The sequence below is a fragment of the Austrofundulus limnaeus genome, unplaced genomic scaffold (genome assembly GCF_001266775.1).
Source record: "Austrofundulus limnaeus strain Quisiro unplaced genomic scaffold, Austrofundulus_limnaeus-1.0 Scaffold89, whole genome shotgun sequence".
NCBI lineage: Eukaryota > Metazoa > Chordata > Actinopteri > Cyprinodontiformes > Rivulidae > Austrofundulus > Austrofundulus limnaeus.
The window spans coordinates 744,082-760,330 of record NW_013952491.1 but is presented as its reverse complement, the minus strand read 5'-3'; the positions used below and the strand labels follow the sequence as shown (position 1 = coordinate 760,330).

The 16,249-nt window shown below is 39.3% G+C and overlaps 1 protein-coding gene across 1 annotated transcript in view; it reads left to right on the top strand.

The window, feature by feature from the left end:
* The window catches only part of kiaa1549la (KIAA1549-like a), a gene marked incomplete at its 5' end in the record, with an annotated part of 80,177 nt that overhangs the window by 6,406 nt on the left and 57,522 nt on the right, over positions 1-16,249 (top strand). Inside the window, 4 exon segments of the mRNA XM_014012168.1 lie at positions 3,525-3,747; positions 8,232-8,365; positions 10,648-10,816; positions 15,847-15,906. Of these exon segments, the coding sequence (XP_013867622.1) occupies positions 3,525-3,747; positions 8,232-8,365; positions 10,648-10,816; positions 15,847-15,906 (586 nt within the window).

Here is a 16,249-nt window from a genome sequence, read left to right as displayed (position 1 = left end):
ATATATATGCTAGTCTCACACAATTAACCTGAGTTGCTCTAAACCCAACATGCAGTGCAGTAAAATGTCATCCAGCTCATTTGATTTAATCTCAAAGCATTAAATAAACCAGAAAATTGCATTTTCTGTAAAAACAAAACAAAAAAAGGGCAGTTTTAAGAGCTGAATTGTTAAAGTTCAAAGAAGCGTAACAGAAACTAATATTAACAAAACAGTAGATTAAAGCAGAAAACAACCAAACCAAAGCTAAAAGCTAAAGCTGACTGCTTCAAAATAAAGCGACGAGACAAGACAGGGATTAAAAAGTTAAAATCCATCAAACGTGTTTTGTTCTTCTCATCACACAGATTTGTATTCTACATTCACAACTTGATTTAGACATTAGCAAAGTCATTTAGTCAGATGTCTGTTGACAGTTTGAATGCTCGCTGCCTCCTGAGCCCGTGCAGAGAAAGTTCAGCTGAACCGCTGAGTCACTGTAAGACAATAATGAGGTCCTGCTGCAGCAGAAGGTTCTGAGTTAATAAGTTGAAAGGAGTCGCCGGAGGCTAATGGTATCTGCATCAATGAGCCGAGCAGTTATTAGCAAAGAAGGCATCAGCCAGGTTGTAAAGTCAGTTTTCTGTGAGGATGTTTTTGCACCTGGAGGAGTAGGAAGCAGCCAGAGAGGTGTTTAAACCGGAAAAATTAGTCAAGTAAAACTAAACCTGTTCTTTACAATCCACTGGTTTTACTGCTTTTCTTCAGGTGTTAACATTGTCTAACAGAAAAATCTCATGTTAGTTATTTAAAAATGTTAATATTCTTCTGTCTCTTTTTGTTTATCTCAATATTTACAACTCTTGTGTTTCTTTCCTCCTTCCTCTCCCCGATAAGATTTCACCTTCGGCCCGAGTTGATTGATTTCCTGCCAAATGTTCAGTCCCGCCTGTCTGCTGGTCTGCTTGTTGTGTCTGTCCTCCTCTCTGTCCGTCCACCTGCCTCCCTTAGTCTCACTTTCTGTCCGTCTCCGTTCCGTCTGCTCCTTCTATTTTTATCCAGTTGTTTTGGTGAGCCATCCCTGGGAGTGAGTCAGTGTCTCTGAGCTCCAGTCCACTTTCATCTACCCCCCGCAGCACACAAACGCTCACGCAGACGCATTCCTCAGATCCCCGTCTAATAACATGGACTTTAATGAAATCATAATCGAGATCAATGAGTTGAGAGGCAAAAAAAAAAAAAAAAACCAAGAAAATAGTGCAGCTTTTAAAAAAGCCAGGGTAAAGAGGCAGAATTTTGAGGCAGCAGAGAGGGTTAAATAACATGAAATTAGCATTCAACAGGGCTTAACGTGTTGCGTCACGGAACATTGTTGTTTAACAATCGCTAAGCAAACTGAGCAGTTTTACAGCCGTCCACTGTTGGTCAGCTCAGCTACAATATCGAATAAATCAACCCTGAAGCTTATCTTTTAAAGAGATTTAGTTGTTTACCAGTGGGTATTGGATGGATGAGTTGTATACTAAGCTGAAAACTGAAAATACAAAAAAATATATTATTATTATAAAAAAAAGTTGAGTATGTCTTCTGGATGAGTTCTTTGTTGAAAAAAACGATTTTCTGTCCTCCAGTAGACTTCTTCAGTCCGAGAAGTTACAGGTAAACTGAGCCTTATAAGCAGTAATTCCACAAGATGGACAAACAAGTTTAATGATGACAATCCAACTGGTTGCTCACATGCAAAAGAGGACCATCAGCCTAACAATTGTTAGGACCCTGATTATTACCTATAGTTCACAGAGAACCATCAGCCTAACAACTGATCGTTAGTGCCCTGGTTATCACCTATTGTTCACTAAGAACCATCAGCCTAACAAGCAATTGTTAGGACCCTGATTATCACCTATTGTTCACTGAGAACCATCAGCCTAACAAACTATGGTTAGGACCCTGATTATCACCTATTATTCAGAGGACCATCAGCCTAACAACTAATATTTAGTGCCCTGATTATCACCTATAGTTCACAGAAGACTATCAGCCTAACAACTGATTGTTACTGCCCGGATTATCCACATTCTTCACCCAGTACTATCAGCCTAACAACCGATTGAGTTCCGACTTCCTTCAACAAATTATTAAAAATGTTTAGTAGTGGCTAAATTACTCATTAAAGAATAGGCAGATATTTTTCATATAAAATCATATAATTAATCTATTTTAGGGGAAAAGTGCAGGTGAGCCTAATTAGCGTAATTATTGCTTGCTGTTGACAGACTAAATTTTGATGATAAGATTTGTTTTGTTACTAAAATACCTCATGATAGTACAATTTGTATGAAGTACTTGTTGGATCTATAAGTGATCAACTGCTGGAAGTAACCTTATTCAAGGTGACTACTGCATTCTACAAAACATTAAATGTTTCTGACAGACGGCTACATTTTCAGTATTTTTATTGTTTCTATTGATTAGAAGAGGTTACATAAATACATAAGCTTGGAAACTGAGTTTGAAATGTTCAGACTGTGACACGAGGCGAAGAGCAAGGCCGCCTCGCAGAATGGGTTCAGTTTTCAGGACAATCTGAAAGAAGCTGTTTCTCTTATGAGAATGTATCCCCTATACACACACACACTCACACACACACACACACACACACCTACCCCCCCAATAAAACATCTGAAGCAAATAGTGAATATTTAATTTAATTCTCACTGCATTTGACTTTAAATGCGAGATCCAAAAGCTTTTTTTTTTTGTTGTTGTTTTCTAATGAAATGCAAAACCCAGAGGTGGGCTGCTGAATATAAGAATGAGTTTCTGAGCGTCATTAATTAAAAACTAAAGATCTGCATGAAAAACTGGGACTAAAGCTCAGAGCAGAACTTTACAGGAGGCTGTTAGACCAAGGGCAACTGGAGTTTGAGTGAGAATCGAGAGAGTTTTGTTTCATTGTTGTCGACACAGAGAGTAAGAGATAAGAGAGGAGGTGAGGTAATCAGATAAGATTTTATTGAAAGGGATTGTGACGAGTCATTTTACATTCAGGATGGGGGTATGAGAGGAAAAATGGATGTGGACAGAAAAAAACAACAACCACAGCTACTGTGGCTGAAGGTTGAAGGGTACAGGAAGGTGGGTGGTGTAAAATTCCAGAAATACAGCCTTTGACTCACCGCAGATGTTGTTTGTGTGTTTTGTTCCAGCACACAGACAGAAATCTGAGAGATACTCGAGGCCTGAGCTAAAAACACAGCCTTTGGCAGATCTGAGAAAACGAAAGATTATAAATATTTATTCTCTGATGCATATGTCTTTAAAACCCAGAGATCAAATCCAGCGTGTTGGTATCAAAAACAGAAGTTTTAAATCTCATCTGCAGCCTCAGTCCTTGTTTCACCTGTTAACACTTTTTTTTCTGACTCTGTTCTGATATCAGGAGCTCGATTCTCCACGCAAACAAGCACCAACATGTTTTTCTAAGATAGGCTTCTTGGTTTGAAACAGATTCTGATGTAATTCTTCTCCTCTTTCTGACGCAGGTGGAGCGAGACGACTGCGGCCCCCACAACGTGACTCTGGGTTACTACGTGACCAGTGGGAAAACCGTCTACGTTTCCTCTCTGGTTGTGGAAGCGCTGAACGTTTACGGGTTCGACAAGCTGCTGTCCGACATCAGGCAGCACACCCCGTTGGTTAAGGCGGTCCTGGTTTCTGTGGGGTCCTGGATGTCTGCCCCGAAGTTTCACCTGCAGCTCAGAACAGGTGAGCATCGTTGAAAAAACTCTAAAACTTGATTTTCTGTTTAAAGTTTCTCTCGTTTTGTTTTTTTTTTTTGCGATCATTCTATTTCTATGGTTTGTTAACGTTAGCATTTTACTCATTTTAGCATTCAGCTATGCTAACTGCTTAGCTGATTGTTAGTTTAGTTAGATAGTTTTGCAGATTATATATATATTAGCTATTGTTTTTGTGCTTGTAGCTTTACAGTATCGCTATTTTCAGTATTAAATACAATTTTTTGAGTTACAGCTTTGCTAATTTTAGCTTTTAGCTATTGTTTTGTGATTTTAACTTTACAGTTTCACTAATTTAGGTATCAAATACAATATTTCTATAGGTACAGTTTTGCTCATTTTAGCTTTTAGCTATTGTTTTGGTGATTTTAGCTTTACAGTTTTGCTAATATAACTATTTGATAAATGGTTTCTTTAGTTACAGTTTTGTTAATTTTAGCTTTTGGCTGTTGTTTTGGTGACTTTAATTTTACTGTTTTGCTAATTTAAGCATGATTTTTAGCTGTTGTCTTGATAAGTTTAGGTACATTTTAGCTGATTCTGCCTTTTACCTACAGATGTGCTAAGCTATTTAATTAGGTTTTTCTAGTTTTAGTTACTTTCAGTTACTGTTCTGATGATTTTAGATTTTAGCTATTGTTTTCCCAATGTTAGCTTTTACCTACTGTGTTCTACTGCTTTACTGGTTTTAGCTTTCCTGCTGTTTTGATAATTTTGGCATTTAGATACATTTATGCTAATTTTAGCTATTAACTATGGTTCTTCTAGTTTTGTTACTGTTCCAATGGTTTTTACATTTTAGCTTTGCTTTCCAAATTGTATTTTTAGCTACTGTTTTTCTGCTCTTTCACTGGCTTTAGCTTTTAGCTAATTGTATTGCTAGTTTAAGCTTTTATTGGTCTGGTTCTGCTAATTTGAAATATTTGCTGCTGTCTTGCTTGTTTGATCATTTAGCTACTGCGGTGTTTGTTTTGGTATTTTTCAATTAATACTCTGCAAAGTGTCTGCAAAATTCTTGCTCATTTTAGCTTTTTGTTTATTTTAGCTTTTTGCTACAGTTCTGCTTGTTTCAGCTTTGCACTGTTCTGCTCATTCTAGCTTGTGTTTTTCTTGTTTTAAACTTTAACAGTTCAGTTTTTAAAACAGCTCAGCATTCACTTTGCATCTTAACAGAAAAGGCTAATTTGTCTTGTTGAATGTTTAGCACAGACTCTCAGCCGAACCTTCCTGATTGCAGATTTTTGTTGCAGAAACTTGACAATGGGTAAAATATGCTGAATGTGAAACAGAGCAGAGAGTGAAAGACAAATCCTCTGAGAGTACAACGAGGGGAGACACGAGGGAGGAGTGGAGCAGAGACAACGTTAGAAAATTCTGATTACATGTCGGCTTCTCTGCTCTCCTCTTTGATATCCTGACTCTCTTCTCTCCGCTGTGATTGTGGAGCCAGAAGAAAATTGGTCCATTTGACTCACTCAGCCTCTTAAACATCTCAGAGCACACAGATTAAAAGTTTGTTTTGTTGGAGGAAGGGAAGGAAAATTACTGCAATTAACAGATTGTTAATGAAAGGATGCAATCGCAGACTTTTCTACAAATTATTTTTAATTCTTTTTGTCTGCTTTTGTTTGGAACAAATTTAAGAGATTTAGCGGTTGTTTGCTAATTTACACGAAGGTGGATGATGATCCCACAGTTGCTACAGAAGTTACACACAAATAGCAATAAAAAGTAACACAAAGAGCCTTTCTTCATCTGTGCTCCTCCTCATCAGTGAGGTTCCGTGTCGTCGCAGCCATCTGGATGTGCATGTTGACGCACGTGGAAACAAAGGATGCTATTGAATAAATCATGTTCTTTAGCTTTAAAACGCTTCCTGCAAAGAAAAGAAGTCAAACAGGAGTGGATTTTCTTGGACGATAACTCCAAACTGCTCAAAGAATTCAACTCAAATTAAAAATTTGAGTCTTGCTCTGGTTTGGCGCAATCTGAGGTCGTAAAAACGATGTTATATCAGGTTCATCAAAGTGTTTTTCAACTACAAACCTTCAAATTTGATAATAAATAGCCTTAATGTTTAATCAAGAACAAATTTCACTGTGTAAAGTTGTGCAGTCATGCTCTCCCTATGTTAGCGTGCAGCTGGAGGTCCTGCAGCACCAACAGAAATCCATCACTGTGATCTTCAGCTCATTAACCATGAATGCATGCACCAATGTGCAGCACAATATTTGCATGAGATTATCATCTGGGTCAGCAGTGTTTGCATCTGCAAAGTGATGGTGACTCAACAACCAGGCTTTGAACTGCGGTCTGCTCCTTGTTTGGATTTGGGTCAGAATATTGGTCCAACTTTCCTGTTGCAGGAACATTTTTAGATTCTTTCAAACACAGGATCAGGATGAAACACCAGAAGAGAATAGAGGGCAGCGCCGGTAGAGGGATGAGACAACATTAATAACATCCTCCATAATCCGCTGATGGACTCAATATTGTTTACCCCAGGCTGCACCTCCCCGGTGCAGGGCTGCTGATCGACAGCTACTCATTTTTTTTGTTGTTCTCAAGCGATAATCCTCTTCCTCTGCCCCGCTTGTTGGGTTTATTATTCACGCAGGCATCCTTCTACAGCTCTGCTTTTACAAATATGCAGGACTGCAGATGCAGCAACATGAAGTTGGTTGTAGTTTTTGAACATCTCACCTCTGGTGCTTCAACATTTAGAGTGAGGTGCTGCCTCCAGTGAAGTGTCTGTGGGTTTTGTTTACCGGTAAAGGAAGAATAAAATATTAGATCTAAAGACGGATCTGCAGAATTGCATACTCTGTTCCAGTTCGTTGTTAGGAGGAAGATGAGCTGCAGGACCGACACCGACGACACAAACTCTGGGTATGAAACAAAAGAACTAAATCTTGGATAGCGGCGATGATCATGAGTGAGACTTTTGGTTTTCTGGGAGAGCACCCCAAGATGCCTCCCTATAAGAAGGTACTAGGAGTATGTCCAACTGAGAGGACACCCCGGGGACGACTCAGGACACATTGGAGAGACTCCTTCTGGCCTAGAGTCCTCAGATGATGAAAGTCATGTTTATGTAGATACTTCCTTATACAGTATCATGGTACATCTTTATACCTCTGCATGTTATGATATAATAATAATCAGTGGTGGGCAGCGCTAATCCAAAAATTAGCTCCGTAATTTCTAAAGCGCTTATGAAAATATTTAGGTCCGCAACCTCAAATGCGCTTATGCCATAAAAAAAAACTAGTGGAAGCTAATTTTAAAGCGTAAGTTCAATTTGACACTTACTAGCTGGCAATAATTCATGTACAAAATATGCACAACACTGCCGACTAGCGAAGTATGAACTCTTTTACAACTTAATCCTACAACTGCTGATTGCTGGGGATGTGAGTTCCTGAAACAGACCTTTAGCTCCTGGTGTAAAAATTAAAATGTTGTTGAGGATTGCTAGCTCGGCTGCTTCTTTGTCTTTTTCTTTTGTTTGTTGTAGGTTTTTCATTAAAGAAGCAACAATAAAGTAATTTTAAAACTGTTAGAAAACTGAAGCAATGCATTCTGGGTACATGACGGATTTGATTTGTGACGGGAAACGAAAGCACGGAGGACAGGAAACTATCTTCCCTTCAAAATAAGAGCTTGGATTTTAAAGTTTTCCATGTAGTTGATCCAGTTGACCACTAGATGTCAGTCTTCATCAGCATAACATCTTTAAATCATTTCTGAGTCTCTAACCCCGTTGCTTCAACCAGTTACATCAAGTATTGAGCTCCAGCGTTTAAACTATTTTTTTTAAAGGAGCTCCGATTGTAAAGTAAAATAAATCAATACATACAACATTTTAGTATGATTACAAACGTTTACTGTTTTTACTGGGACAGGGATTTCTAAACATTGCCTTCCTGCTACGTTAGCAGACACAAAGCATTGCGGGAAATCAGAACCGTGACTGAAAACAACAGTCAACAAGGATGTATACCTTTACAATAAGTGTGTTTATCTGGGAGGGGTGCTGTTGAATAGATCACGTGTGTTGTGATTCATTGACGGCCATACCTTCCGCTGTTCAAGATAATGGCGACTGGTAGATAATTAGTTATTAGTGGTACTGCATTTTAACTTTAGAAAGCGCAAATCTGCTTATGAATTACAAAAATTAGTAAGACCGCTAAAGCGCAAATGGAATATTTAGGTCCGTAATTAGCGGATTTGCGCTTTAGCGGGCTGGTGCCCACCACTGATAATAATAAATGATGGGAATAAATAAAGTGAATTTATTTGCCTTTTTTTTTTTTTCAAAAAGTCTTACTCATCAAAAACAAAAAAATCCACTCAGTATGAGACGTAAAGCTTTAAAGCTCTCCAGCTGCTCAGACCGAATCAATAATGCATGTTTTCTTCCTCTTTTCTTTCATGCCTGACTTCCAGTGCTGAGATTTGTTGGGCCGACAGACAACATCTACTCCTGCAGTTTCATCCAGACGTTGGAGCAGCGGCTGGAGAACGCCTTCGATGAGGCTCAGGATAAAGTTCTGGAGACCTACAACCGGCTCACTGTGGAGGTACCGGAAGGATGGTTGAAAAGTAAAAGCTGATCAGATTTAGAATGCAGCTCCGGCTTCCTGCACCTTCCTTTTCGTAGATTATTTCTCTGTTGTAACAATGCTTCTTGGTAATAAATCTTATTCCTGGGTTGCTGATGACGTCGTATTAACGTCACAAAATGCAGACGGGGACAGGAAGTAAATGCGACCCCGTTTCCTTCTGCTGATTCAACGTCAAAATGCCTAAACCCTGCGCTGTGTACGGTTGTTGCAACCGCTCCAATTGGGAGAAATTTAAAGTTTTTTCATGTGTGTGTCACAAGGGAGTTATTTAAAAAAAACGTACAGGAAAAAGACAACAAAAGTACATCAACAATCAACAACGCAAGCGTGTGCGGCGACCACTTTCTAACAGGATCGTATCCATTAAATCAAATTTTCAGATATTTTATTGAACAGTTACTGGAATTTGGGTTTACAGAAGCTAAATAAATTATTTACAAGTAGATCCAAGCACATAGAAATAACAGGGGTTAACTCATTGTTAGCAATAGCATTGTTATCTTAGGCTAATGACTTTAAACAGCACGAGTCACTGTTCACCCAGACAGAAACAAGTCGACAGACATTTAAAGCTTCTTCTAAATGTTTGACCCAACCTGAAACTAAATAATTGTAGCTGCGAGGCTTTTGAAAGCTTTCATCTGGCTCGTCGTATAATACGAGCTCTGCAGCACCAGATTGTTTATATGTAGATCGCCTTGACTCCGGTAAATCCTCCAGATTATATGACGTCTTTTTTATCTAGACAATATGGATCAGATCCTAAATGTTCACAGGTTTTTTTGCAATATCTTGTCTTAATCCATTGAATCCATTTCGCTGTGTTTTGAACCGGAGCAAATCACTTCCTGTAGCCTTTAACCTGCGACTCAGCAATAGTGTTGGAAAGCCTGTTGGTTTCAGTGCCACATTTGTAAGGAACGTGCATTTGTGGGACGAGCAGTAGAGCTGAGGGTTCTGCACATAAAAAATGTACCAAATCTTCTCTGCAAACCTCTTATTTTGCTGTTATTGACTCTTGTTTTGAGATTCTGAACCCTCAGCTGCTGTCAATCTGATTTATTACCATAATCTACAAAACACTAATTTCCTTACTTTTTGTGTGTTTGCTCTGTAATGACTTATCGCTGTTGCAACCTGTAAACACAAACGTCGAGCAGGTTTAACCTGAAATAAAACACAGCTGACAAGTCACATGATTTATGTTTATGGAAACAAGAAATTTAAAATATCTTTGTTATTATTGCCCGTCGTCAAAAGATGAAATGTGTCTGTTAGCAAAATATCTCATGAACCCCCTCACCGGTCCTTATTGAAACTTGCAGAAAAAAATTAATAACCAGATGTACATCATCAATAACTGATTATCACAGCTGAACAACTTTAGCAAACACACACAAAAAAAAAAACACAAAACGTCTGTCAGTTTTACAAACAATGAGCTAAAATCTGGTATGGGTGGAAAGTGCAGACTCACACAAGGAGCTTGAAGATTTAACTCAAATCTTTTATTTTTAAGCAAAAATAAAAACGCTAACGCGCAAAAAGGACAGATTCAGAATAAATAGAGCGGGGCTGATAAGGAAAGTGGAGACACCTGGTCGAAATGACAACCGGGAACAGGTGAGAGTGGGCGGGGCCGGAGCAAAAACCAGGACAGACAGAGGAACACGGGGGATCTGATAAAATAAAAGCACAAAAAATAAAAACCCATAACTGAACACAAGAATCACAACATGCCCTCCAGTTTACACAAAATCTTATCTGCAGGGTTTCATCCAAACGACTACATTCTGTCATTTCTCAACATCAAATAGTTTCAGACTAAGATCCTGGCATAAAAGATGGCGTTCCAAACGCTTTTATTTTTTTTATATACGTATGTCTTCATCTACACCCGTCAGGAAACTCTCAGGCCATATTTTACAGGCACACACTCATAATCAAAAAGTAGGTCTCAACAAGCAGCCGCAGATATACTGTAGGGTCCATTCATAATTTATCCTCTGAAATATTAACACTCACACAGAACTGTGAGGGGAGTATCTCATATCAACACCCGCTCTGGAGCAACTGGAGTTTTATTATATAGAGGATGAAACTTGTCGGAGTCTCGTTTATGCATTCTTCATGTGAATCTTTGACGTTTGGTGCGATGGCCTCAGATATTTGAATGATTAATTGATGCCGGCTGTTTGTGGCACGGATCGGATTGAGTTCGATGTGTTTGCTCTCAGATCCAGAGCGTGTCCCAGGAGCCGGGCTCGCCCTCCGTTTCTCTGGTGTACGTGGTGAAAAACCAAGAGGCGGTTCTGAACGGGACGATATCCAGCGGGCTCCTCAACCAGCTGACCGCAGAGGTGGTGGGATACTTTTTGTTCTACCCGCCGCTGATCATTGCAGAGCGTAAGTACAGTTTAAGTTCTGCTAACAGGATTTAACTCTGGGTTTGTGTGGTGGGAGATATGCATCCCTTAGACTGTTTAATCCTTTTTATTTTCCTTGTGCTTTTGGCTGAGACAGACTCACAAATATTCAGCTCGGTCTCTTAGCTCCTAAGAAGCAGCGAGTCCACTGCAGGCCGATCCATGATTCATGACTTAGCATATGTTTGACCTGCTTCTCCAGAGAGGGATTTCAGGATTACTGGAGGTGGTGTTAGCGGAGAACACGCTCAGACTACACTTTGAACTTCAGCTGGGATGGAGCTCGTGTTTTAACTGGTACTAATTGCTATTATCAAATAGACTGAAGAAAACTCAGCCAGGATTAGATCAAATTAAGTCCTTTCAGGCTCTAAGGAGAGAATAAAGAATTATTCAAGTTGGTATGCTGGATTGAAAACACCTGCTTTATTACCATAATATATGTAATAGACCTGTGTTATACTTCTTTTTTTGAAATAATGTCAATTAAAGAAAAGAGGAATTGTAAAAAAATAATTTCAGTTAGACTTCTCAGGGTTTAGTGCAGAGGTCTGCAGCCATTACAATCCAAAGAGCCACTTCTGCTCCTTGACTCTAATAAAGTGTGTCTGGAGCCACAATCAACTGGTGGTCTGAGGGCCATTATGTGTTTGTTGAATTGGGGGTCTATGTGGCCATTAGGCATGAAGTTATAAAACTAAAAATATATAGTATATAATTTGAATGTTTATTATTATTTTAGAAAATAGACTATATTATACTTGTAAACGAGGAAAATACTGTTTGTAGTTTATTCCAAATTTAATAAAAACTACAACTGAACTATGCATGCTCATTTCTCTCTCTAATTTTTATTATTATTTTGTCTAGTTTAATAGGTCTTTAAAAGTTACTTTGATAGATTTGAGAGAAAAATCACAGTTTACGGCTGGAAGTTGAGTTAATGAAGTGGCTAACAGGCTACTAGCATGATTTAATTGACACGTTTCACTCTTTGTATCACATATTTGCGAAACAATTGACAGGAAAACTAAAGCTAGCCTTTTCTGTTGTGAGTGTAAAAAACAAAACTGTATTCTCGTTAGTTTTGGCCAAATCTTCCAAGAGCTGCTGCAGAAGCACCAAAGAGCTGCAAGTGGCCCCAGAGCCACAGGTTGCAGACCCCTGATTTAGTGGATATAAAGCAAATCTATATGTCCGTTACTAATAGACACAGTTATTTCTAACACTTGTTGTTTTGACACGTATGTAATGCTCCACAAATATAAGCAGATAATCAGTATTTCACCTTTGCACCGGTGTATCTTGCTGGGATGGTCAACTTCAAGGTTCCGCAGATCTCTGCTTTTATCCCTAATAAAAAACTGACATTACTCATAAATCAGACATTTTTTGGAGGATTTGGGAACCGGTACACTCTTTCCTGCAGAAATCACAAATTATCCTCTGTCTTTAGAAATAGAGAGTTAAAGGTATTTTGTTTATTGCCTTATTACGTAGCGTGCAATTTATTTAAACGTCTCCTGTCATCTTTTATTTATCTAATCTGTATTTGCAAATACGCATAAAGCAGAGATTAATGCTCAGTTTGGGGTGGGATTTCATTTGTTCTTTATATTTATTCTGTATTTCTATGTCATATTTTTATATTGAAAAATAAAATAAAATACTGCAGCCAGTTGGTCACACAGGACCAAAACTGCAGCATCAAACGCCAGGAAGTGTCTGATGTGTCAAATAAATGTGTGATTTTTCAGTTCATTATGAGATAATGAGCTTAGGTTGGAAAAATAACAAGTTAAGTCACTCTGATGATCTGAAGTTTAAATCTTTAAAGGCAGAAAGAAGTCATTTTGTAGTTTTAAGTAATCCGTCTGTAATGTTACCTTTCCAGATGTTAAATTCTTTCATCTCAGCTTTTCAAAGTAAAAGCACCCAGAACCCACAACGAGCTCTGTTTATATTCCACTCCTGCCTCTGACGCCATCTGTGAGGCTGCAAACAGCTGCAGAGCTCCGGTCATCTCAGAGCTCTGGGCGATGTGTCGTCCGTGCACCCCGAACGAGCTAATTTTAGCCCGTTGACATTAGATTAGTATCTGTTTGTGTGTGCACTCAACACCCAGAGGGCTCTAACATCACACTTCACAGGATCACATCCGAACCCACACGAATCTGCCCGCTCTGCAGAAAAAACACACATTTCCTCGTATTTAACCAAGAACGAACAGATCGATGTAAAATGATCACATCAGCCGTCACAGTGATTAGTTCCATTTTGCAGTTTTGTTTCCAGAGCTAGATTTACGTGTTTTGTTCCAAAGTAAACAGTTCAAGTAAAGTTCTGTTTAGTTTTTATGGTTAACAACAACTTCTACTCAGACGCGACATAAAAAAGAAGACAAACTACTGCAGCTTGTTTTCCCCAGTCCTGTCAGACACCATTTTTATTTAAATTTTCTTTAGATAAAGTTGTGTAACACAAATTTAATTAGCTTCCAGAGGGACTGGCATATCTGCTTTTAGCTGGTCTGTATCTGTGGGTGAAAACCTTGATGTTCTTCCAGTGTCTCAAGAAAACTTGTAACATTAAAGTGTAAACAGTTTGGTTTGAAGACAGAGGACATTTTATCTTTTATTTCTTAGAATACCTCTGCTTATTCCACATTTATTTAAACTTTTAATGACCGCAGCTGATTTACCATACTGTAGAGATAGTTTTTTTGTTCGTTTTGGTGTTTTTTTTTAGTCCTTGTTTTCTGATTCCTCAGCCTCACGTACACCTGTGTGCCTCTCACAGCTGCAGCCACTTCATCTCATCAGCCTCGGCCTCGTTTGTTTGTTCGTCTTCGCTCTATTTTTAGACATTAGTCATTATTGGTTTTTACGCCACGTCTGGTCCACCTCGTGTTTCTTGTGCCTCTTCTTATAATTTTCAGGTCCCACATTTTATTTTATTTTTTTTAATCAGTTTTATCTTATGAGCTCCTGGTGTCCAGTTTGGATTCCTGGGTCCAACTAGCCTCTTAATTGTGACTTTTTATAAAAATTAGATTGTTTATCTCCCTGATTCATCAGGAAATGCAAAACTTATCGTTAAATTTCTGGCATTCTTTGAAGAATTTGAGATAATCTTATGTTGAGAAATAACAATTATGCAGAATCTAAAACTGTGCTGTCTTCTACGACCTGTGAGCCCCTGAAAAGTGTTTTGAGAATCCCTCTCAGCTACTACCACACCCAATTTTAGTATAATATCTGTATATTTTATTGAGTTTTAACCTTTTTTGTGTTTGATAAGATCAGCTGGCTGTGGCAGCCATCTTGAACTGTGCTGGCTCCAAAGTTTAATGTAGATTCATTGATTTGTTTCTGCAGATTTCATTAAAAACTGTTCAAAAGTTTTTGAGATGTTTTGGTAACAGACAAATGCACAAAAACATTATTGAATGCCTTTTGCCTTTCAGTGGAGGGGGTTATGTTTTATTAAATGGAAACACTAGCTTAAAAAACCTAACACCTGTTGTTTTTTTCCTCTGTGTAATGTGTCAACAATGTAAAAATGTATGGTGCAGTATGAGGGCCAAAATTAAGACTATTGCGCAACCAGCGGTGCTTCATCCTTGTAGCAGGAGGCTATATCTATTCCATGCTAGTCGCTAGCCTCTTCGTTGCTAATGCCATGTTATCCACGCTAGTCGCTAGCCTCTTCGATGCTAATGCCAGGTTATCCATGCTAGTCGCTAGCCTCTCCATTGCTAACGCCAGTTTATCCATGCTAGTCGCTAGCCTCTCTGTTGCTAATGCCAGCTTATCCATGCTAGTTGCTAGCCTCTCTGTTGCTAGCGCCAGCTTATCCATGCTAGTTTCTTGCCTCTCCGTGGCTAACGCCAGCTTATCCATGCTAGTTTCTTGCCTCTCCATGGCTAACACCAGCTTATCCATGCTAGTTGCTAGCCTCTCCATTGCTAATGCTAGCTTATCCATGCTAGTCACTAGCCTCTCTGACGCTAACACCAGCTTATCCATGCTAGTCACTAGCCTCTCTGATGCTAACGCCAACTCTCCATGCTAGTTTCTAGCCTCTTCGTTGCTAACGCCAGCTTATCCATGCTAGTTGCTAGCCTCTCCGATGCCAACACCAGCTTATCCATGCTAGTCCCTAGCCTCTCCTTTGCTAACACCAGCTTATCCATGCTAGTCGCTAGCCTCTCCGTTGCTAACATAAATGAATAGTCTCCTCCTTGTTTTCCAGCGCCGGCCTCTCAGTTACCAGGTCCAGCTGCTCAGTTAGCGGTGCCGGCCTATCATTAATCAGATCAATAGCTGACTTAGGACTTAGGAATAGATATAGCCTCCTGCTACAAGGATGTAGCAACCGCTGGTTACTCAATAATCTTAATTTTGACCCTCATACCACTCCATGAAAATGAAAACTTGTTGCTTCTTAAATCAGATCTTTTTTTAATGACAAGACTGGAGCAGAAGGTTTCTCCTCCTCTGCCTCCATCTCTGTGATAGAATTACAGAATGAAATCTTTGCAGCAGCAGTAGTCGAGTTGATGAATTAACGCGCCAGATTCATTCTGCTCGTTGAACAGATTTCCCAAAGAGCAGCCGGGGAGCCCGAACCTTCACACTCCAGCGCCGTTTGTCTCAAGCGCTTATGTGAGCTCGATGGGCTTAAAGGTGCTCACGTCCTGCATGGAGACGTCAGGAAGGCAGACGTCTCTGAGTCTGAAGACAGAATATGAAACCTGGAGAATGAGGCTGAAGGGCTGATGATATGTGGATTACTAAATAATAGCTGCAAATCCTTTGCTTTTTAAAAATGACAGGAGCTGCAGTCTTACTGGTAGAAAAAAGTAAAGATAAAAAAACCAAATATTTGGTCTTTTAAAAGGTTTTCCTTGGAGCTTAGTTACTTTTTCCATCTTTTTAAAGAAATGTCTATTTATTTTAGCCACATAACTCTAATTATTCATGTCCTCTCTCTTTTTACTGTCTCCAGCTCTTGAATACCACAACCTGAACACATCAGCAGCAACCAGGAGCTTCTGGGTGATCACAGGTAAGCCCAGCAGTAATCGAATGTTGCATTGATCGGACCAAACAGCAGTTAGTGCAATGCTTTGTGCAAGTTAGCAGAATTGTCCTGGCTCTATATATTTCTTTTAATTGGTCTCGTTACGTGTTTTTATTTTTTTTTTGCTTCTCGGCTGTTTGCACTCTCTTTAGCAGCGCTGTTCCTGGGAAAACCTATTGATGTATAATTCAGAGTGTTCCTACAGGGGTGGAGGGAGAGATCACTGCACATCAAGTCACTGACGGGTGTGAAAGATGCCCTGTGTGTGTGTGTGTGTGTGTGTGTGTGTGTGTGTGTGTGTGTGTGTGTGTGTGTGTGTGTGTGTGTG